Source organism: Dermacentor andersoni, chromosome 1, assembly GCF_023375885.2.
Source record: "Dermacentor andersoni chromosome 1, qqDerAnde1_hic_scaffold, whole genome shotgun sequence".
Lineage (NCBI taxonomy): Eukaryota > Metazoa > Arthropoda > Arachnida > Ixodida > Ixodidae > Dermacentor > Dermacentor andersoni.
In genome coordinates this window covers 81,293,599-81,318,234 of record NC_092814.1, presented here as the reverse complement: position 1 = coordinate 81,318,234, position 24,636 = coordinate 81,293,599, and the positions used below count along the sequence as shown (strand labels likewise).

General features: G+C 43.0%; 1 protein-coding gene across 1 annotated transcript in view; it reads right to left on the bottom strand.

Annotated features, from left to right (window-relative positions):
- Spg7 (SPG7 matrix AAA peptidase subunit, paraplegin) overlaps positions 1 to 24,636 on the bottom strand; it is a 75,373-nt gene that overhangs the window by 24,062 nt on the left and 26,675 nt on the right. The window contains 7 exon segments of the mRNA XM_050194098.3: positions 1,588 to 1,703; positions 12,559 to 12,669; positions 14,398 to 14,557; positions 14,829 to 14,870; positions 14,872 to 14,894; positions 18,793 to 18,857; positions 22,545 to 22,653. Of these exon segments, the coding sequence (XP_050050055.2) occupies positions 1,588 to 1,703; positions 12,559 to 12,669; positions 14,398 to 14,557; positions 14,829 to 14,870; positions 14,872 to 14,894; positions 18,793 to 18,857; positions 22,545 to 22,653 (626 nt within the window).

Sequence of the window (24,636 nt, the reverse complement as noted above, 5' to 3'; positions counted from 1 at the left end):
CAAACCACAGTCCCACGGATGTACACAATGTCGAATATGGCCTGCACGTCGGTACAATCGAGCGTTTATCCCTGCAGGGGTGGAGTGGCTGCATTTCGATGGGGGCAAAATGCAAAAACGTCTGTGTACAGTCCAACAGGCACACACGCCCTGCTGGATATATAGAAGATACTCATTTATATTTACGCAGCACGTGAATTATTGTATTCAAGAATGTCATTTATATATTTACACAGGGCATGCAAAGCGTGTGGACAACGCGACTCGAAAATACAACAAAAAGCTCAGGCATATTGATGTGACTGCCTTTGTAAAAAAATAAACTCAAATTCATATGAGTCTTCTCTCGAACATCCGACGTGCGTACAAACCTTTAATACAGTCCTTCAATAGTAACAGCTTCAGCGCTGCATGCTTTGACAAATGCTATAACAAATTAGACAGCCAGCGTTCAGAACTTTCCTGCCTTCTATTAGGCATGGGATCCTTTCTTCGCAGGTTTAGAGGTGATATACCATGTCTGTTAAAAACAGCTACTTCGTAAAAGCTGCCCTTTCCCGCAGTCGATGAGAATAAGCTCGGCATGCTACGACACAGACGCGTAGTGAACAATCCTGATAATCTCTCTGCCAGCCATCATAGATGACCTCACGTGCCACCTATAGTCCATGTGCATCGCAAATAGGGCCTAAAATGTATAGACGGTGCCTACCGTTGTTTGCAAACATAGTGTAGGTCTCTAAGTAATTCTTAGTCTTCCTCTCACGCAGACAGCTCTTACTGTCTTATATGACAGTCAATGAAATGTAGCCATCGTCAATGTCATCATGTTGCTGCCATTGTTGTGCTATCATCGTCATGCCACTGTCATAGTCATCAAATTGCTGCCATTGTTGTTATGCTGTTATCATCATAATCATGCAACTGTCATCGTTGTGTCATCAAAGGTTTGTCACATACACAGAGGAAAAGTAGATGTGTATGTTTCTCAAACATTACTCAGCCAATACCATCTTGTAGAGGGCCAGTTGGTTGGTCTTCAATGTAAGCTGAAACAGTGCAACTAAGCAAGGGCAAAAACCTTATCTCATGAACTTTGTTGTACAGTAAATGACTTGAGGATAGAAAAGGTGCTTAAGTATGCATCTGTTTTTGTCCCAAGGCCACAACCTGGCTCTGAGGTGTGCATTAGCGGAGAGCTGTAGACTGATTTTGATCACATTGTGCGCCATAACATGCACTCAAACCTTAGGTCATGAGCATCTTTGTGTTCCACACCAATCAGAATATGGCTGCCACAACTCTGGAGGAATCAAATTTACCACCTTATGCTAAGCAGAAGAATGCCACAGTCACTAAGTCACTACAGCAGGTTACACCTGCACACAATGCTCCTTTTCTTCGGTTGGCAGGAGACGACTCACTGCTGTGTAGCACCAGAACATAATCCCCCTTATCCCCTCTCCCCCTCCCCCCACCCTTGAGCCTACCTAACTTATGGGAACATTCAGAATGTCCCTGACACAATGTGTACATAACATGTATACGTATGCATTTGGCAAAGCATGGCATAATCCACCTACTGACCTTCATGAGGGCATCTGTGTGTTCCATCAACCAGCCGACAAGAGCATGACCACACTCATGGAAGGCAACCACCTCCTTCTCAGTCAAAGACATAACCTGACTCCTTTTCTCTGTTCCTACAAGGAGGAGATAAAGGTCTCATAAAACAAAAATGAAGAACATGTTACCTTGAAAATGGTGGGAATGGCCAAGTGTATTTTAGTGCAAATTTTGTAGCAGCTGGCCGAATTAACGAAGTTAAAATACAAATATATTACAATTACAAATACATATATATACAACATCTTGTCTTGCCTTAATTACATATCTATACTGTGTGTGTGTGATTACAAATGCATACTATATCTTTTCTTGCTTTAATTACAAATACTACCTATATATGTACTGTGTGTATGTGTGTGCGTGTGTGCGTGCGCGCGCACGCGTGTGCATGCGTGTGTGTGCGCGCGATTTTAGTTTGAACAGAATGTTTAAAAATCGTATAGAGCAGATAGTGCAATTTGGCCTGTTCCAAGTGGATCACCTGAGAGGTGGGTATTACGTACACAACAATTTTCAATGTTCAGGTCTCTGACTTAGAAAGATTCATTGCAGATTTTGGGGACAAATATCTTGAAAGTGGTGCTAGTCTTAAGATTCCTGTTAAGCAGATATGACCACCCACTGCTTGCAACCAATTGTAGGGAAGGTTCACTACAATTGCAACATAAACCCCAAAGTAAATAATTAAAACATTAATTAGTGATTTAAAAGAAAATAGCTATCTGGACACTGCTATTCCTCATGCAGGCAATTTCCACAACTTGCAGAAGTACACCTGACAAGGCAAAAAAGCGTTGTCAGGCGATTTTTTCTTAATATGCGTGAACTTAAAAGAACACATGTGGTATGCCTTTCAAGTTGCCACAAATAGAGCAATCGTAACTGCATAAAAAAAAAAAAAATTCTGACTAGAATGAATAAACTTTGAGAAGGGTAAAAATTCGGCCTTGTTGGTACGACATACTGCAAGTGAAATGCAAAAAACAGGGACAGAATACAAAACAGTACAGTGCATGCATTGTACCCTCTGTCTGTCCCTGTTTTTCGTGCTTCACTTGCAGAAATAACCTTGGCTCAATTTATTAGACATGCGTTAAAGTGACAATAGGAATGTACTAAATCCTTCTGGATCAGCAGCAAACAGTTATACACTAAAACAAAGCACCACACAGAACACGCAAAACAACAACAAAGATAAAAAGATTGATCAAGAAAAACCTTGCCACACTGACAGCACCATTGCAAACATGGCTCTCCTGCGCCAACACAAGCATAGAATTTACAACTACAATATCAGTAGACAGATAATAGTACAAAATGGGAACTGGTCAGCACACAAACACTTTGCTGTCTAGGCAATGTGCCAAAACCAGAACATGAATATGGAGCACACCCACCGATAAAAACAATATGCATTTCATATGGTAAGCAGGATACCACAGCATATAAAGGCTGTACAGAAAACAAAATAACAACTGTCTGGAATGAATAAGTACTACTTCAGCAGCAATGGAACCAGAACATAGAGAAGACTAACACAGAAAAGAAAAAAAAAAATATGTTGCAGTTTGACCCCAAAGGCAAAGCATCAATTGTGATGTCAAATTAGCAGACAGCTATACTAAGTAACCATATTAGTTTTATCGGCCGTATAAACTTGGAGACATTTGCTTACTAACTGAATTAACAAGCATGGTGTCAGCGTGCACAAGCAAACATGAACACATCATACTCGATGAGCGCAGAAACTCGCTGTCAAAGCACTGGTGTGAGTGAGCATCAGCAGCAGTGAGCAAAGCGACCTTTGTGCAGTCTATCGCTTCAACAGAGAAGCAGCGAGAACTCAGCATGCACAAAAGTACGAGGCACCTGCAGATCCCTTTCAAGATACAGCAAGCGCGACCGTGCAAAGTATGCACTTTTTATCAGAGTCGAAGTCGCCCCCTCTCCGCTTTCCTCCATATATGGCGCGCGAGATTGAGCTGCGATCGTCAGTTCCCCTTGCGCCTGTTAGTGAAACGTGCAGTTGCTGTCGGAGCACAATGCTGACCCCCCTGCCTCCCTCCCATCCTCCCACGGCTTTTTAATTATGGGGTTTTACGTGCCAAAACCACTTTCTGATTATGAGCCATGCCGTAGTGGAGGACTCCGAAAACTTGGACCACCTGGAGTTATTTAACGTGCACCCAAATTAAGCACACGGGTGTTCTCGCATTTCGCCCCCATTGAAATGTGACCGCTGTGGCTGGGATTCAATCTCGCGACCCCCCCACAGCTTTTGGTGCGACAGAAGACGGCGCATTTGCTCTCCGCTTTCTTTCTTCGCGCATGCCAGATTGAGCCGTGATCGTCGGCTTCCCTCGCATGTTTTCACTCGCACATACAGCATACGACGGGCGGTGATGATGTTATTGCCCTTGGACTTTATACAGAACATCACGGCGATGGCAAAAATGCATCTGGAGTGTCCATATAATTGCTATTGCAATAAAAAATTAGGACTACAGTCAAATCTCAATGTAACGAACCTCAAATAACGAAATTCACGATGTCACGAACTATTTTAATTTCCAAATCTTAGTTGCACTGAAAACTGCGTACCTATTTTTTTTTAGATTTAACAAAGTTTTCAGCCATTTCAATCATGTACTTCGAGCCTGTGTGGCTAGTAAATCTAGCAAAACATTGTTGGCCAAGGCAAAAGTTATTTCAGGCGATCTTCTACATGAAAAGTTTGAGCGGCAAAACCGCTGTCAAAGCACGCGTGCCCGGACAAAGTAGGCAGGAAACACCGCTCTGTTATTTGTCGCGTTGGTAAACAACTCGGAGAAACACGAGCTCACGATTCCTTCTGTGCAAAAGGGATGGAGAGGGAGTGAATGCACAATAATGTGATCAAGCATGCGCTGAGGGGGAGGGGGAGCAGGAACGCTCGCCTATCTGCCTTCTGCTCCTCGCGCATCCATGTGCGGGCCACCCGCCATATCAATTTTGGAGGCAATCTCTCCACTGCAAGCCGAAATGAATGGTTGCTTCACGCACATTTTGTTGTTCCCGCAAGTGTAGCGTTGGCGGTCGCGTAATCTCAAGTTTGTGAGACACGGTACAAAGAGCTTGCTCGCGTTGTGACTGCGAGTTCGTGGTCATCGAGTGAGATCTGTTAATGTTTGCCTGGGCGCATGTGACACCAATAAAACTATGAACCTTACTTCGTGTAGTCTCTTTGCTATCACCATCAATGCTCCACCTTTCTGGCAAAAGTGGCTTTCCCTAATTTTTTAATCTTCTTTTTTTGCTCAGGACCAATATCTGCATCTTTTTACACATCTGTTTTTAATTTGTGGGCTCCAGCTGCAGGCACTAAGCACGGACAGCTACGGTGTCACAGAACTACTGCGGCGCAAGACGCAATACACGCAAACCTCCGACGTCGTGGGCCACGTGGATGCATTGCTCTCAGTGCGATCTGCACCGCAAGCGCTGGTGCTCATAACCGCATTATTATGGCCCGAACTTGTGATTTGTTTATAAAAGCTTACAAACAAGATATTATCCACCTGGAATGTTTTGGGAATTTGTGAAATTGTTCATTGCTGAAACTTTAAAACATCGAATTAACAAAATTTTAGAGTTAAAGAAGTTTTTTGCTGCAAGTACAACTTCGTTATATTGAAGTTCGACTGTATTTGATTTCTGAACCAAACTGGTTACAGCAGAAGCTGCAGCTGCTGAGTGCTCACTATGAGCAACAGTGGACATAGGAACAATGAAAGCAATTATAAATAGGTTTGTAAGTGTATGGCATTGAAATGTGTATCATCAATGAAAAAATGCACATTTCGAGAACATGGACCATGCAGAAGGCAAGAAAATATTTATCGGTGGAGAAATGTGAAACAGCATCAGCACCGAACACAGGATCCGCATCTCAAAGAGCTAGTTGCCGTTCGTAGACAAATGCACCGATTTGTGTACGTAAGTGCGTGGAGAAAAAAAAAAAATACATTCTGGGGTTTTACGTGCCAAAATCGCAATTGATTATGAGACACACTGCAGTGGGGGACTCCGGATTAATTTTGGCCTCCTGGGGTTATTTAATGTGCACCCAATGCACAGTGCACAGGCCTTTTTGCATTACGCATGTACGAAAGATAAAAACAAAACAAATTTAGTTTATTAAAGGAATGATGTGCTTGAAGGCTTCAGTGAGGATATTTAAGTGTTTATTGTTTTTTTGCGTTATTCCGTAGACAGTAGAGCCAGCAATCAGCACATCTGCAGGAGTAGTACAGATGGCTGGCTATATATATATGCCAACTCGATATACAGATATGCCTCTACAAGGAAACGGCCTGCATAATGAAGGAATAATTCTGTCCTGGTTCTATAGTGAACTATACAGTATGTGACCTTTAAAACAAAGTGACTTGTACAACGAATTGATTTCTGAGGCCCCAAGCACTTCGTTATAAAGGCGTTCGACTGTATGTGGGCTGTCCTGTATTGAGCCACATAAGGAGATGACAGTTTCCATGAAACGGAAGCGTGTGAGAGGCCTTGAGAAAAACAGCTTCTGCAGTAAAATAAACTGACTAGCATAGGCGCTGCAATATGGTCTGGCTGTGTTATATATATACGTAGTCACCAACCAACTTTCCAACACAGAAAGGATCCCAAAAGTGTCTAAATAATCGGGCAGTCCAGAGAAATTAATTAGACTTTTCCTGAGTGTCATCCTTCACTGAAATAATATCAACTTGAAATTTGGAGGAGGTAGAGGCCATGAGTGCAATGTCACATGCAAGCTAGCTTGCTGATTGGTTACCTGTAGATCCAAAAGCAGGCATCAACAAATGCCACCTTAGGTCTAATCACCATTGATGACTACTGGGGCCAGGGTAGCATGGGATGGGAGGGGGCCTTATGAAACCAATAGAGAATGGGGGCAGGAAGCTTACTGCACACCCAAATTTTCTGCTCAATATATTATACCAGGTGTATATTTTTATGTGGAGTCCTTTTTAGAAAAAGGAAACTGTCATATCAAGGCCCTCGCCATTTTTGCTGATAGGCTATATGGCTAGGTAGAAATTAGGAGAAAGACAAAATTTAATCATGATTTTGCTAATTAACCCTTTCGCTGTCATGGACGTACTGGTACGTCTTCGCGCTTCCCCCCCACAGTGTCACTGACACACCGGTACGTTGTCTATCGTGCGTTCAAAATTTCGCGCCTGAGCGCAAAGCTGGCTCTCCTGGACTGGCCGCGCCATATGTTGACCCTTTCTACAAGTTCGTATTTTCGCCTTGACCAGTGTTAGTGTATGTATAGAAGAGTACGGTGCGACTGCCACTCGCCCCTCTCTCTGCTGAGTGGCGCGGTGGCTCCGCGTTCGCTGTATCATGCGTCGCGCTTGTGTGGTTATGGGTTGAAGGGTTGTTCTGCCATCTCCGCTGGTTTGAAGGTCCTTATTTTTCTTCTGTTGGTGTGTCTGCTACAGCGCGTCAAGTTTAGAGGCACGCGCCGCGCCGTTGCCTCTCCGAAAAGAGTGACTCGATTGCTGCTTTCGCTCTCTCGCCGCACTCTCGCTTCTGACTTGCAGCAGTAAATGTAAAGCCCTTCGAACTTTGTTTTGGCCTTTTTCCATCTCCCTCTGTCTTCTTGACCCCACAACGTCCCATTTCTCTCCGTTGTGCGGGCAACTGAAAGCGCATCCTCCCTGCGCGCGGACCTTCGTCTGCTCATTGGAGCGGTGGCTCAATTCCGATTCAGAATACGAGCCGAGCTCGGATTCGGACTCGGACAGTCTCATGCGAGGAAGAGATGAGTTCCGCATCGTCAGATTCGGATGTTGAACGGATGTTATAGTCAGGCTGATGATGATGATGATGTTTACTAACAACAGCTGCAGAACACTGAAATGTGCATATTGCATTGAGTATGTTGTTTGTATACCAATCATAATCAAAAATAATTTGCTATGTTCATTCCCTGTTATGCTCGTTCCCTGAAACCAAGCCGACACTGGAGGGGCGTCACGGCCAGAAAGGTCCGACAGCGAAAGGGTTAACTAAAACATGCCAATTATTTTTTTAATTAATCACTTTACTGCACATGATGCAACTGAAAAGTTGAAGCCGAGGAGTAAAGTCATGTTTGCTTAAGGGGCCACGACAGCTAATTTTCGAGCTTAAATTATGCATTGCATGTTAAACTGTACGCGTCCCACAGCAAACTGGCAAAATTTGAATGCATCTGGTGCAGTAAAAATTTTTTATTTGAATCTTTAATGTTGCACTTGAATCGTAAAGCAGTCTGGCGACAATGAATGGTGATAAAATAAATAGGCACCTATGGAAACGGCTCCCTCAGATAATAGAAGCTGGTCTCGAAGGCCGTGTTTTTGTGTACTAAAAACACTGCAAGTGACTGTAGGAATTGGAAAACATCAAGGCTGCATTCGTTTTTTCATGTATGTCTTGGTGCATATCTGTGGTTTGCTACTGCTTTTACGTGAAAGTGTAACTGTCCAGCTCTTCAAATTGGCGGTGTCCGTCTGAAGCTGCGAAGCAAGCGAACTAGAAAGGTGCCTTGAGGTGAAGAAAATCCCGTGACGGGGAAAGTACAAAACAGTGTGAGCATGCGGCAAAGTACTGCCACTAGAGGAAAGTGCAGATAACATTGAACGAAGGCAGGAAGGACAAACGAGGCAAAGCGTTGCAAGGCAGATCCACACCGGGTTGACCTCCTCTGGCAGTCGCTACAGGTATTGTTTGCGATACAGACGTACTTGGATAACATCGTCCTTGTGCGCCATAAACTGTGTGTTGTTACGGTTCACTGTGCGACGATGACGGAAACGGATGCCAAGTGCCTGAGGCACCACGTGTCTAATCGTCATGCTCATCAACATGAAAAGACTTGTCCATCGGGTGTGTGCGATGGGATTATGCACCAGTGCAAATCCTACTCTCCACTGTCCTGGTTCAACCCCTCTAAGCCAGTGACTGCTTTTTCTCCGAATTCCTGAGAATAGTATGGCCTGTGTGTTGACCCGAAATTACCTGCGCTCCCCACCTCTCCACCAGTGAGTCGTTATTCTCTCTATTCCTCTGTGTGTGCCGACCAGTGTGCAGACAATACCCTCTACCAGAGAGAAAGAGAGAATATGGTTGCCCAAATGGTGCAGCATATGAGAAGGCCAGCGAGATGCCACAGACATTCTCTGCCCATGTGTGCAGGAGCATGCACGCAGAACATTTCTGTACTTTTTGTCTTGGAGCACACCCAATACCCCGTAACGGTGTATTAAACTTGTTATTGTTTTTACATCACCTCTTCTTCCCTGCCGGACTCTCTCCGATGGTCAATCTGGTTCGAGCTCTAAGCAGACGCTGTAGAAGGTCGCCAAAACCCCGTGCCCGTAACAACTGGTGGCAGCAGCAACAGGGTGCGAATGAAAGCGTACGACGGTGAGCCGACAACGGTGGTTCAATCTCGCATGCGCAAGGGAGGAAGCGTGGCGTATTCCGTTGCGCACATGACACCGGGGGAGGTGAGGGAGGCGGGACATTGTACTTCGGCTGCGCGCGGCTGCATGGGCTTTATCTTGAAAGCGATCTGCTTTGGAGGCACAGTCTAGGTGGGTCGACGGCTCGTAGCTTTGCATGCGCAGTGTTCTCAGACCTCAGTTTGCCTTGAAGCGTCACTTTGCTCGCTGCTTCTGCCGCGATTTCTCACGCCACTGTTCTGACAGCGAATGTCTGCAGTCATCAAGTGTGAAGTGTTCATATTTGCCTGTGCGAGCTTGACACCATGCTAGTGAAGTTCATTAGTAAGCGAATGTTTACAAGGGTGCGTTCTACTCCGGCGGCTGCTGTGTATGGTGCGGCCGCGCGAGCCCTATCTTGAATACGATCTGCGATGCGGACAGTGTAGGCATTTAGGTGCACCAAGGGTCAATAGCGTCATGTACGCTATAGCACCCATTCGCTTGCATGTCACCTGCGTTCACGAAGTGAAACGTCACTCTAAACTTTTTAAAATGCAAGTAAAGGAATTGTGGGCACAATAAAGCGGCGACGTCGTTGCTATGCTGTTGGGTCTTAGATTGTGTGGAGAAAGACGCTTGATGTGGTCTCGAACAGTTTCAAAGCAGACGAAATGGAGGTGGTTCCTCAGTTCCAGCCATCAAACAGCCTTGCTAAATTGACTGTTGGTGTCGGTGGGAGGAGTTGAGAGGCAGCGATTTCAAAATTGAAATTTCGGGTTAAATGTGTGCTGAGAGCCCAGTTTTTTGTGTGTATAACCATATGGGGCCTTCTACTCTCATTTACGAATACAAACTCGCAGTTGAAGAAAAATTTGTCCTGGTCCGTACAGGTTTCCTTTGTAACAATTGCCACGAATGGGTGGATCTCATTTCCCTTAATTAATTACTTCTCTCCACCTTGCGGGTTTCCACAGAACTATTATGTAAAACTCTTGCCTTTGCTTCGAGTTGCTGACAAATTCGACTTCGCCCTGCCACCTGCTAGCCACCTGGTTAGCTCAGACGGTAGAGCGGCTGCCTTGGAAAGGCGGTGGTCCCGGGTTCGAGTCCCGAACAAGGATGAATTTTTCTTCAACTATGAGGCTTTTCTTTCGAGGAACCCGTATGGGTTGCCTTTGTAGCAATTGCTACGAATGGGTGGATGTCTAATTTGCCTTAATTAATTGCTTCACTCCACCTTGCGGGTGTCTGCAGAACTGTTACATCAAACTCTTGCCTTTGCTTCGAGTTGTTGACAAATTCAACTTCGCCTGCCATCTGCTACCCGCCTGGTTAGCTCAGATGGTAGAGCGGCTGCCCCGGAAAGGTGGTGGGGTCCCGGGTTTGAGTCCCGGACCAAGACGAATTTTTCTTCAACTGCGAGGCTTTTCTTTCGAGGACCCCCGTTTGGGTTTCCTTTGTAGCAATTGCTACGAATGGGTGGATGTCTCATTTCCCTAAATAAACGGAGAACTGCTGGACAACCATGTCATGGCCCCTTTAACAGAAATCCTAGGACTAGCACTACTTTCGAGATATGCAACCTTAGAATGTACTACAATATACAAGGGTATTCCAGCTAACAGTTTCCTAAAAGTGTGCCTCAGGACAGTGTTAACTGGAACGCTAAAGCATTTTTTAGCAGATTTTGGGGGTGGATATTTTGAAAGCGGTGTTAATCTTAGGATTTCTGGTAAGCCATCATAACTTCACTACTCCTCAGCTTCAATTTTGCAATTACAACATAAGCCATAAGGTTACTAATGAAAAAGTTAATGACATATTTCAGTTAATTAGCGAAATAATTGGTGAAATCTTTCTTGCGGCTAATGTCCCCCTAGGCATGTGCTTGCGTATCTGCGTAATGGCAGGGGCCTAGATATGAGTTTCTTTAAAAAAAATTTCTCTATAAAAACAAGCACCTGGTATAACAAGACTATGTCATGTGTCAGAAGCGCTGCCAGTGATTGGTGCGAACATATTAGCGGCAAGCTTCACACACTGGCTTTTTGCCAGGCCGAACCACTTATGTTTCATGCAAAGTTGGTGAGCGAAAGGTATATTTTAGTGCCGAGTCAACAAATATCTCTTTGCAGCATCCAAATAGCATGCAGAAGGCTGAGAAGCTGCCCCACCAATAACATGGGGAATAGTATCAACTTTGCTTCATGGCTGTCATTTTTTTTGATGTCGCATGCATCGATCATATTCTAAAAATCCAGCAAGATGAAGCATGGCACCTGAAATTTTATCACCGATACACATAATGTTCTTTGGAGAAGATGTTGGTGTGTCCAAAGGATCAGTTTGGAACTGTGTTAAAGCAGGAGTTTCTTGGCAGCCATAATAAACAACAACACGAGCCTTTATCGTTTACATGACAGAAGATGAAGCAGGGTGGATGGAAGGTATGTATAAAAACATCAGTTGCAAGTCGGGACCCTTCAGGTGTGAGAGGAGACGGAAGGGCATCCTTCACATAGGATGATAGATCCCACGATCTGGGATTGACCACAGTGCCACTTGGCACAGTTTTTCTCCTTTGTAGCATTACAATGTAGCAGCTGTTATGAATTGGTGCAAACGGTGCGCCATTCTCACCACTGCACTGAAAAACTGTAACCATGTCATTGTTATAGCAGTTCTTTGCCGACTTTCCAAACTTTGAATGAATCATGTTTCTAGCTGTGTACAGTGATGTGAAAAAAGAAAGACGATGGAAGGAGGGGCAAAAAAAAAAAAAAGAAGTTCAAGGAGCAGAGGAATGCCTAGCTTGGTTGGCACAAGCACTAACATCACCACCTATTCATCATCAGGGTAGGGAGAAGAGTGAGCATTCAGTGTTTCTACTGGTGTCTGCTCGTGTTGTGTCAACTTCCATTGATGTGAAGCAAGGTGACAAGCCAGAACACTCAGGATGAGACATGAGAGATCTGAGACATGACATGACACATGTGACATGAGACATGAGAGACATGAGAGTTTTGGCTTGTTCCCTGTGTATTGGCGACAAGCCCAGCAGGTCACACTGCTTGACGTGGACAATCATTCCAAATTGTTCTGCCCAATTCTTTCTTTCTTTTTTTTTAGGTCTAAGAGGACAGGACATTGTCCTTGAAGTTAGGTGGCACATGCAAATTTTAGCAGTGATTCTATCACTAAACTTGGCAACTCTTGCTGCCTGATGGCTGCTCTCCTGTTGCTCTACAACTGCTATTTTCTTAGTGCACAATATTTTAATATAGCTCAGTGCTACATAAAATTTTTACTGACAATAACGGTATGGGAAACAAAATATTGTCTATATTTGTGGAACAGCAACATGACCCTGTTGTCTCTAGCTTCACGCTATACATATGAACAACAACGTTTGGTACCACAATAATAAAGCACTTACCTCCAACAACTCTCTCAACAGCATACTCCAGGTTCCCTGATGAGACTACCTTCTCCTTGTTGCGTGCAGCATGAAGCGCAGCTTCATTGCACACGTTGGCAATGTCTGCACCTGTTCAGAAAGATGCAAACAAAGAATAAACTTTATCTAAAACTAAGTACACATTATTAAATGTGAAGCATTTCTTGGCGAACATTTGCCACTTTGACAGTATCTACCAAGCCGCTTACATCTTGGTGCTCTCATTGTCGTTTCGTTAACTTGGTGTGTATCAAAATTGGTGTAGTATGACAAGAGTGTATGGTGAACATCAATGATAGGTCATGACATGCGTGTCATGTAAGTCATGAAACAGCCACCTACATCTTGGTGCTCTCATGGTTGTTTCGTTAACTTGGTAAGCTCCCCGCACACTGCTTCATATAACATCGATTCCTACAGGGCGTGGGATCTGCCGGATTTTTATGTGGAAGTCAATTAACCTCACTTCTGACAACCTTGGCTTATCACAAGCGACTGCCACTTTCTGGCTTATGATAATTTTGCCATGTCATGGTTACTTCGCAACAAAGAGGCCTTAAAAGTATGTTTTCCTGTTACAACACAGATGCCAGTAGCTGTTCTATCGTTTACAATTTGATAAGATTTTTTAGACTAATATGGCAGCTACCGATACCGAAATATAGGACGACACAGGCATACAAATTGTCTGCCACTTGAAATGCGACAGCAATAGGAAGAACATTCACAATGAAACCAGCATCTGGTGTAGATGGCGTGAGAAAGTGCAGTCCGGAGCATCATGCTTTCAGTGCTTTAATACCGCTGGTAGTCTGCAGTAGTTTGCACAGCATCAGTTGAGGAACACTACAATCTTAAAACCATATCTTCAACAAAGTTCCAAGAAGTGAAGTGGGCAGTTCATAATAGTAAATGAACAATTATTCTTTGCTATATATTAAGGTTGCAAGATATTTTTTTGAGCTTTAAGCACACTCATGGAGAATTCCAGGTCACAAAAAAAAGCCATTTTTGTATCGTTTTTTAATAATAATAAAAAATCCCTTACAGGGTGTCTCTCACTATGTTCAGCTATTTTAATGAGACAAGTTCAGCGCATACTTAACACGACATGAAAAATGCTGAAATTTAAAACCAAACACTATGCTTCCTCCCTCTGGAGGAAAAGCCATGCCCAGCTTTAGAGTCGAGGTAAAACATAGCCCTAGCAACGTCACTCACCATGACAAGTTACTTTGGTAAATCATACAATGTAGAACGTGCAACGATGTCACTGGAAATGAGGCTGCACAGTAAAATAGGAAGAGAAGAAAAAAAGGAGCAGGTGGCGCTCATCATGTGTACCAGAAGCAGTCCCACGACTCCGGTATGGGAGAAAGAGGAGAAGGAACGTTGCCTGTGGACAGTACTCGAGGCAGAGGGAGAGGGTGTCTCTGTTGTCAGTCACGCTCACCTCCTGGTGGTATGGTAACAGGGCGTTCACTTTTTTCTATCTCCTCCAGTAATAAACTGATTTGAAAAATGATTTCGGTGAAAAATAATGTACAGCGCAAAGGACAAGGACTGCGAGAGACGACATACACAGTGCTGTGTATGTCGTCTCTCGCAGTCCTTGTCCTTCGCGCTGTACATTATTTTTTATCATGAATTAGCAACTAGCCCAAGCAACCACCCTAGATTTCGGTGAAATGATCCCTAGGTGGTGTCTTAGAATTACCAGTAAACGTGTAACTAAAATTTGTGATGGGGCCTGGTAAGGAGCCCTTCAAAGTTAAACATAGAAACACTGGGAAAAGTGAAAATAAGACTTAGACTTGCCACTGAACCCTGGAGTGAGCTGAGCGAGACGTTGGGAGTAATGTGAAGGGGGGTTGTCCAGATTGATTACTTTCAAGTGTTGCTCAAATATCTCTTTTCGCTCCAGACTAGGCAAGTCAATCAAAATGTGGCGGTCAAATCGACCAGGCCTCAGCAGAGCCTGAAAAAGAATGAAAATGAATTTTATGAAGTGTGTTTAATTTTGCTTTCTGAGCACACATTCAATCGCTAATGTATTAGATTCATTATTCACTACTTCTGGAAGTTTTTCTGCCTCTTCACTACACCACGACATCAACAGTGTCATTGTAATGATACTTCAAATGCTACATTTAGCAGAATAACTTTAGTCTTAACTTTACTATTATTTTTTTTCTCCATCATGAACAGGCCTGATAACAGTGGTAAGAAAAGATTGTAGATCCTTTTACCTTGTCTAAGACCTCAGATCTATTGGTTGATGCGAGCAGAATGGACAGCTTCCTTTGTGGCCATTCCTGAAAGAATTCAATATTTACAAAGAGGTATTAGTTTTAACACCAAGAAGCATTTTGAAAAATTTTAGCAATAAGTGGAAACTAGATTAGTACCATTTTTCTGTTTTCTACTATAAACATATCGAAGAATTTTAACGCCATCCCGACACAAAGTAAAATAACTCGTCGTAGTAGCGTAGTGGCTCTGGTGTTGCACTCCAAAGCTCAAAGTCACACGTTCGATCCTGGCTGCAGCGGCCGCATTTCGACGAGGGGTGAAATGCAAAAATGCTCGTGTACTTAGATTTAAGTGCACGTTGAAGAAATCGAAGTGGTAAAAAAATAGAGTTCGCCATGGTTCGTAATTAGATTGTGGTTTTGGCCAGTATAACTGCAGAACTTAATTATTTTAAATTAACAAAACAAAGTAGGTATAGTCTGGACAATATGCAGAGCATTAAACTCTGAAGCTGCTTCTCTGTTTCAAAAAACACCATGCAACAAGTTTCTTATGACTTTATCGGCTGCAGAGCTTGGTTTTCAAAGGCTAAGCACAAAGGCGTGAGAATGTGTAATACTTCCTTATTTTTTTTTAGGGGGGGGGGGGGGGGGTGAAAAAGAGGGTTTGCCTACCTACTGCGTTTTTAACACAAAAAAAAAAAGAGAATTGCACTTTGTTTGGCATAATAGCTTTGGCCCACTGCTGCTGAATACGTCGTCACAGGTGAGACTTCTAAATGCCTGCCTTTAGTGGCAACATTTCAATGTAGGTTGAAAGCGATAATGCTTGTGTACTTAATCAAAGGTGGTCAAAATGAACCCGGAGCCCTAAATGATGACAACCTGCGTGGTTTAATATGGCATAAAACACTAAATATTGATTACTACAAAAAATGAACTTTTAGGCTGGAGGCCTGCTACAGTAATGTTGTATAGAGGCACAATGGTATCTTAGTTGACAATCGGCTACACCTTGTCTCACAGTTTAAAGATTAGGTGGATACACAAATTCAGTGGGAACATTTTGTTAATGTGATTCACTACAAATTTATGGTATAGTCTTAATTAAACATGTTCATTTACAACAAGGTAGCAGTAGGACTGTTATGGCAGTGTGTAGAATTAGTCTCACGTCTAAGATACGGAAACTTTAATTTGATAAAGCAGTCCTTTAATGGAGTTTCTGGCTACATGTACAAGGTCATTAAACCCAGGTATGACTGTACAGCAGGAACTTAAGGCGGAGAGTAAGTGGCACTAAGCCACCCATAGATTCCTTTAAGCAAAACTTCTACTGGGGCTGGTCGTTGTGACATAGCAGATGAATATGCACTTTTCTGGTACAATACAGTAGACTGAAAAATAATACACGCACATGAATGCGATGTGCATATACAGGGAGTCCCAGCTAATTTTTAACGTCATCATCATCAGCCTATTTTATGTCGACTGCAGGATGAAGGCCTCTACCTGCGATCTCCAATTAGCTCTGTCTTGTGCCAACCGACTCCAACAAGCGCCCGCGAATTTCCAGAGTTTAAAAATATGCAAATGCCACGTAGATCAACAGAACCAAGGTACTGTTGTTTGCTGTCGCTTCAAACTATTCAAACTATTTTAAAATAATATTCAAACTATATATAACAAAAATATTCAAACTATTTCTTTCATTCTGCCTAATTAGATAATTACTCAATTAATCAACCCAAAATATTATAATTAGATAAAACATGGCAATAAGAAAATTGTAGAGTGACATGAAAGACTCCCAATACAGCTTTACGTTGCTCAATGCGTGCTACATAAAAGTGTTTTTCAGAGCAGAAAAGCAGCCCGCAAATGCACGCAAAATTGCCACACGACCGGCCGCTCGAGGCACTTTGCGTGTATTCGCGGTCTTCTTTCACACTCGGAACATTTTTGTGTAGCACATATTGAGCAACAGAAAGCTGCATCGGTAGTTTTTCATGTCGCTCTACAATATTCATATTGACATTTTCCATGTAATTATAATATTTGAGAAGTTGGTTAATTAATTAGGACTAATTAGTCAAAATAATTCGAGTATCTGCAAGCAACAGCAAACAACATTACCTTGGTTCTGTCCAGCTACATTGCATTCACATATTTTTAAACTCTGGCTGAAGTTAGCTAGGACACCCTGTATGTATGTATGTATGTATGTACGTACACACGCACGTGCACACACACACACATTGCATTCGTGTACATGTCGTGTTCTCCAGTCCTCTCTAAAGAAGCAGCAACAGCATATTCTCATCTGATTAGTTGTTCACGTGATTCAGTAATATGTGCAGTATTTTTTTTTCTAACTCCCATACGGTAGATCACCTATGGCCATTCCTCTGGCTCATTGCGACATTCATTGGGAGGCCACATTAACTTTACTAGAGGAAGAGAAGACATGATGGTTCTTGTGCATTTTATGTAGGGTAGTGAATTACCCAAATGTCAGATAGACCATGAAGGCATGGATGGCTGCTCAATGTTATGTACGAGGGTTGTCCCATAAATCCTCAGCCCAATGCAGAAAACATTGTCTAAATTGTCCGCCCTTTTTGTACGGTAGACGTGCCTCTCAAAAATAATGTGACAAAAACTGGCACATGTGCAGCACACACATAGAGTATAGTGGCTGCTGAAAGGTGGCAATGGATGCAACTAGATAAAAATGAGCTTCAAAAGACATACAATGATTGAATTTAGGTCCCTGAAACGGTTAAATCCGGCTGGTATCCATCACGGTATAGTGGTGACCTTGGGAAAAGATGCTGCCTCCTATAGCATGATAAAGAAGTGAACTGCTCTATTTAAGCAAGGGCAGAGGAGTTTCAATGTTGACGTATGTTGTGCTAGGCCAGCTGAAGTCAGGTATTGAAAAACATGTTCCACGTCCAAAATCACATAACAGGAGATCGCCAGCTCAAAATCCGGAGAATCGAGGAGCTGACAGGAACATCGAAGACCAGAGTATGTTGCAGCCTTACCAACAAGCTCCAGTGATATGCACAAGGTTTCTGCAAGCTAGGTTCCAACATTTATCATATGTGAGCAGACGTGCCGGTGCACAACATCCAGAGACAACCTGGAGCTCTTCAAGGCAGATTTGCTGAACCTATTGCATGGTACATGACCATTGACGAAATGCGTGTGCACTACTTTCTATCCTGAAACTAAATTGAAGTCAAAGCAATGGAAACATTTTTCTCCCCAGCATCAAGAAAACGCCTGGTTCATTCGTGAACAACCAAAATGATTGGTATCACCTTCTGAGATTCCGAGGGCCTCTTGCTCATGCATTTTCTCTAGAAAAAGCTGCCCATCACCTGAGAATACTATGCTACCCTGATTCATTGCTTGTGAGATGCCACCAATGTTAAACTATGTGGTATGCTTAGCAAAGGGGTCATTGTCCACTAAGACATGCCTCCACATTGTGCTGGTATGGTGATAGCTGCCATCCATTCCTGCAGCTTTTCTGTGCTTCAAAACCAACCATACCAGTTGGATATTGCCTTGTCAGACCTATTCCTAAGTATGAAGACGGAGCTCTATGGGGTTCTTTTTCAGTGACGATGTCATTCAAGCCGCAACCCTCGTTTTAGAGGGCAACTGTCTCATCCTCTCCTTGTTTTGAGTTTAATTTTGGGGGGTCCAAGTGCTAAAAAATTGCCAGGCCAAGTGTGTGGTCAAGTGAAGGAACCATGTTCAAAAAGAATACACGGCCAGTGATGTCAGCCCCTTTCTTCCAGTTGAGACCGAAGTACTTTGGCACAACCTTTTTTTGAGTGCACTGTAAAGTGCTGTAAGCTATCAAGATCAACACTCGCTCATAGTCTGTATAATTCAAATTAGGCCAAATAATTGCACAAGCCTAAACTTATAAGATGGCCCTTACCATCCATTTCTACCAAAAGCTGATTTAATGTCTGTTCTTCTTCCCCAGTTGATCCTTCAGTGCCACTGAAAAAGAACATAAAGACATGACATCATCCAAATCCATTTTGGAACACTTTTTGTAAAGGGTGAAGGCATTTGTATACCAGGTGTTTCACGTAACTTGAAACAAAGTATTTTATGAAATGTATTTAGTTAGCTATGGGGGGGGTGCCTGAAAAGTTTGTGGCCTGACCAGGATGCACTGACCGTGGGTCAAAATTTTGCAGTCAGTTCTCGACAGTCTGCCTTGACGGGCACACATGTATGCCATCGCTCTTGGAGTTTCATTATTCCACTTTGGTAGAACGTTTCATCCTGCTCCTCCAAAAAGTCCTTTATGGCATCCACAACGGCTTTATCAGAAGGAAAACGGTTTCCACCAAGATGTTTTTTCATCTGTGGGAATAGGTGGTAGTCCGAGAGCCAAATCAGGGGAACAGAGCAAGTACTGAAGCAGTTGGAAACCACAGGAGTGAATTGCAGCCATTGCAATAGCCGATGTGTAAACTGGCGCATCGTCTTGGTGAAACAACACCCCTTTCCGGAGCATCCCTCGCCATTTTTCCTATGAGGACGGCAAATTTGAGCTGCATAGTATTCCTCGTTGATGGTTTGACCTTTCAGGAGGAATTCCAGGAGAATTACACCCTTGCAATCCCAGAACACTGATGCCATAACCTTGCCAGCGGATGGAACCACCTTTGCCTTTTTGGGGCAAGAAAGGTGAGATGTTTCCAATGTTTTGAGGCTTTTTTTTGACTCAGGACGAAAGTGATTAACCAAAGTTTCATCCATTGCAACGCATCTCTGCAGAAAAAGATTAATATCCCCTTCAGTCACGAATTACGTTCGACTGTCGATAAATGTGCGAAATTTACATAATTTTATGCCAAGGTGCTGGAGACTCCATAGAAAGCAAGTCAAGGTGGGATGAGAATACCTATGCATTTTATAGACAGCCACAATAATTACATAGTGATTAATTATTCATTTATTGTACAGTCAGTCATGCTACGTTTCTTCATTAAAAATAATGAATCATCCGCTTGAATTACAAGCACAGGTTAATTATTGGGTGGAAGCATTGCAACGAGGGAAAAAAATCTTTCGCAATTACTACCAAAACGCCCCACTTCACATGTCCCATCAAACACCCTAGTGCCTTCACCAAAGCGGTCGTCTGAAGCAACAAAATTCACTCAGAAGTGAAGTGGGTGTACTTGAGGGAAGCAGAGTGTTCAATTTACTCAAAGCTTAATGTTCATTGTCTATTCCTTGCAACCACTGCAAAGTAATGGCAAAAGTAAGTCGCGTCCACAAACGTGTACGCCGTGACTGAAGGGGATATCAGCTTTAAACAGTTAGAGATTTTCTGCAGAGCGAAGTTCTCTCAGACGTTTGTTCTCTGATGTTAAGAGTCTGGGCTCTCATCGAGTCGATACTTTTGTACATTTTCAGGAGCTGTGTTAAGATATGGCCAAGCCTCTCCCCTGATACGCCTACACATTCTGCAACGTGCCGCTGTTTGACACGTCAATCAGCCATTACAATGTCTCTCTCTTGCACTTTTTCATCTGTGCATGCTGTTGAGAGACAACTACTACGTGCAGCATCTTCAATTGATGTCTGGCCTCGCTTGAAATTGGCAACTTACTTTTTCCCCATAGCATAAGAAGTAGCATTGTCCCCTAATGTCTCCAGCATGACTTTGTAAATTTCTTGTGGTGTCAGTCGTTTTTTTAAAAGGTATTGAATGACTGCTCACTTTGTGAATTTCTCTGTTTCCATATTTCAGCTTCATAACCTTGCTTTCAACCGCTGTACCCGAAAAAAAAAAAAAAAGTCAAGATAAATCCAGATTGCTCATAAGATCATTCAAATACCTGAATAAGATATTGCATTGCAAAACAAGACCACACAAGAATGATTTCATGGTCGGCTGCAAACTTTTCAGGCACCCCTCGTAATTTGTTAAGTTCAATCATGCAAGTCTTTTAATACTAGTATATTCATTTTAAGGCATAATAACGAAAGTAACAGTTCTAGAGTGTGTTCAGAAACAACCAATGAAGTTGTTTCCATAATGTAACCTTTGACATGGTTCTTCTTTCTGGGCTCTAAAGAAGGAAAACACATCACTGCATGCTTTCGCATGTAATCTGCAGCACTCTCAATCATGTTTCCAAAGAATGAAGGCTGCACAGTTTTTTGCAAAACGAAGTGATGGGGTGGTGCTGAAAGCAGATAGAAACACACTAGTCGGCTTCTTAGGACAACTATAAAGGACACGCTGGACAACTACAAAACAGTATGTTGTTGGTTGCAACTGCCTAAGATGCACCCCCTTTTTTAAAAGGTTGGCTTAAGTTATGTAAAATGTCCAGAATATCTAGAAATAAAATTATGGACGATGGTACATTGACTAGCGAGTGCGTGTGCACCAAATATTGATACATCCACGACAATGTGCATATGACCGGACATGGCATACAGTGAACTCTTATTTGAGTGAACTTCAATGAACCCAAGGAAATAGTTCACTTAACTGCAAGTTCACTAAACTGAATATGCACTGGAATATGGAAAAGCATAGGGCACAGCAAACGTCGAGTCAAAAGTGTGAAATGCAACTTAGGGAGTTATATACATCAATATATAAAGTGTGTAACAGTTACATTGCTGTTTAGAAATGGGAAAGCATAGGGCACAGCATACATCAAGTCAAAAGTGTGAAATGCAATTTATGGGGTTATGCACATCAATATATATGAACTGTGTAACAGTGATGTTGCTGCCTATCTCACTTTGAAAAAGAAGAAATATATACTTTCCATTTGCACTGGTGCTCTTAAAGCGTGAGAAGTAACAAAGCTGTCTCGAGAGTCTATGTTGTTGTGCATTTCTTCTGGCACAGCTTGTTGCTGAGACATGAAATCTCGTAACTTCCCAAGGCATCCTACAGCCTCGGCTAGAATTACAGGATTTGAATCTGCCTCTACCATTGCACTTTCCTCGTCGTACTCTTCTTCTTCAGGACGAACACTGGAAACAATTTCAAGATCTGATAGTTCAGCACAGGTCCCCAGCTCTCCGTCACACACTGCCGCTAGAGGGGCGATTTGGGGGCAGTGGGCATCGGCTACGCCAGCTCTGCAGAGCGCAAAACTTCGTTGAACTGATTTAAAAGATGAGCCTTGGTCCACTGATCAAGTTTACTCAACTGAAATATTCGTTATTCAGAAATTCATTTAACTGAAAGATTTTTGCATTGAATGCATAGGAAAACTGCCACGGATTTTCTAAAAGTTTGTTACATTGAAATATTCGTAAAACCGACGTTCGTATAACTGAGAGTTTACTGTATAACCCTGAGATGGTGTGGGGACTCATGTGTTGCAAAACTACCGAATGTTGCACTTCCGGACAGTATTCTGATGAAAGAAAGGAAAAGGTTATAAATGGCCAATTTCACTGAGATATCGCACATTCCCTATATAGTTGTGCACATCTTGCTTACACAGTGAAAGGGGGAAAGCTTGCTGCTTCAGAATCAAAAGTAAAACCCTGTTGCCGTCTTTACACTGTGTTACGTAACATTGCACCTACTACCTAAAAATCTACACCATGCTACTTTTAAGCTAAGAAACAGCAACAGTAACTGCACAAAAGGGCACAACTGTTTCACCCCTCTGTAAACACATGCACACTCACACATTGCTTCGTTTTCGGCCAATAGCGTCGATTTCATCTATGTAGATAATACAAGGTGCTCGCTTTCTTGCTTCTTTGAAAAGGTCCCGGACACGTGCTGCTCCAAGGCCTGCACAACAGTTAGTCATCAGAAGAGTGCCAGCATCTATTAGAGTTAACCACATGAGCTGTAATGAATTCATTCAGAGAATGGAGTAGAGCATGTACTCTGTCTGCTTCTGCGCAGGCGTCTCATTTACTTGTCCCGTTTCCTGGTGCCGTTTTCAATTTTGAAATCATGTACAACTAGCCCAACAGCAAACTCTCCTAAAACTTTATTTACTTTATCATAAATATGATCATAAAATTAAAAATAACTATTTGTGTTTAATTAAACACTTTTTATTTCCCTTTGCTTTTCTTGGCATCAAAGTTTTCTGGTACATTAACATACCTAGCCTCATTCATTCACTCACTCATTCTCACCCACTCACTCACACAGTCTCGCACACACACTGGACTGCAAAAGCAGTGGGGATGAAAGAAAGGATGAGTAGCCCCTCTATGATGATAGAAATGCTTTTATTAATGGTTGGCTTGAAGGCCTACGATGTGTATTAGGAAGAGGAAGGCGAGATAGGGGGGTGAGGCATATTCGCAGCCTTCCTAGGAGCTGCGTGTTCTTTGCTAAGAGCAAGTCCAAAATGGCCCTGTCGGAATCTGCAAATCCAGTTGGCGGACTAATCCATTTTTCATAGCACAACACACGCACCACCCTCAGGTGGCAGCCCCAGTACCGAGTGTGGGGCTGGCACTTCCAAAACAGATGGGTTGCATTTGGTTGCATAGCCACATCACTGTTCAGGCACTTGTGTGGTTCCCAATTCGGGCACATGTGTGGCACCTTTTAAAGTGCAGGTACGGGTGAGCCATTTGACAGTGCGCCAGTGAACACAGCACTCGCTGCTCTCATTCGTGCTGGAAAGGTTTGAGCAGTTCAGACCCTACTTTATTCTAGCAGGCATTATAAAGCGTGAAAAACGTGTTGTATGGTGATGGCGCCTAGGCAAACAGGCCCCTTAAATGAGCTGGCCACAGTCCTTCATTGGCCTCTTGGTTTTGCAGCGGGTGTCACACTGGCACCAACAGTGCTTGGACCCATTCTTCCCGAAGTAGGTAAATGTTGCCATTTTGCAAGGAAGCATTCATTAACCAGATGCCAGCCCTTGCCATAGGCAAGGCACTGTGCCACTAGTGTGTTCATACTCCAATCCACACTGAGGATGCACCAGCAGGTGTAAATCGGATTGCTTAGCATGTGAAAGCTGCTATGGAAACGGCAATATGGGTCTGCTATGTTAAAATGCACTAATGAAATTGAATGAAAAGAATGAATACAAAAAATTTGGCGTGAGCGTCACCACTGAAAGTGCTGGTGCTCTTGTTGTTTTTGCATTCAAAGTTGGGTCACCTCACGCCACTTTGTCTTGGTAGAGTTCGCTCGGCTTGCAGTGAGTGGTCTTCTTGCGCAGTTTAGGAGGTATGCTTAAATATTTTTTATTCAGGAATGTCATCCCTTGTTGACAATATCTGACTGCTGTATTATTAATGAAAAAGTTGCTTTGGAACCCTCAGAATGCTGGAAGGTTCGAGACGCAGGTGTGTGATGAGCTTGGCTGCGGGACAGAGGAGATAGCATATGGCATTCTTGATTGCAAGCTCTAAGGCGTCTAGACATGGAGGGGTTGGCCGCACTTCTGCAACGTCTGCAACATGCTGAACATCAGTAAAAACAACGTCGGAATCTTGTGATGCTTTCTTTTTGGCCATTTGAAACTTTGACTTACAGCTGCTAACCTGATGCAGTTTTAAACTTCTCCTTGAAAGGTCGTTCACCTGTGATCAAAGCGCAAGTACAAGCATGAAACTAGTCACACCAATTTTGATTGTCCTGGAGAAATCCTGAACTGAAGGAGTAGCTGATGTGCTTGTAGAGTGAGCATCAGACTGATGGCGAAGTGCACTGGAGTCATGTGACGGGTGTGGCCAACTGGAGACCTTGAAACAACCTTAAAGACATTTGCTTTTTGTGTGCTTATTTCTGTGGGGAGAC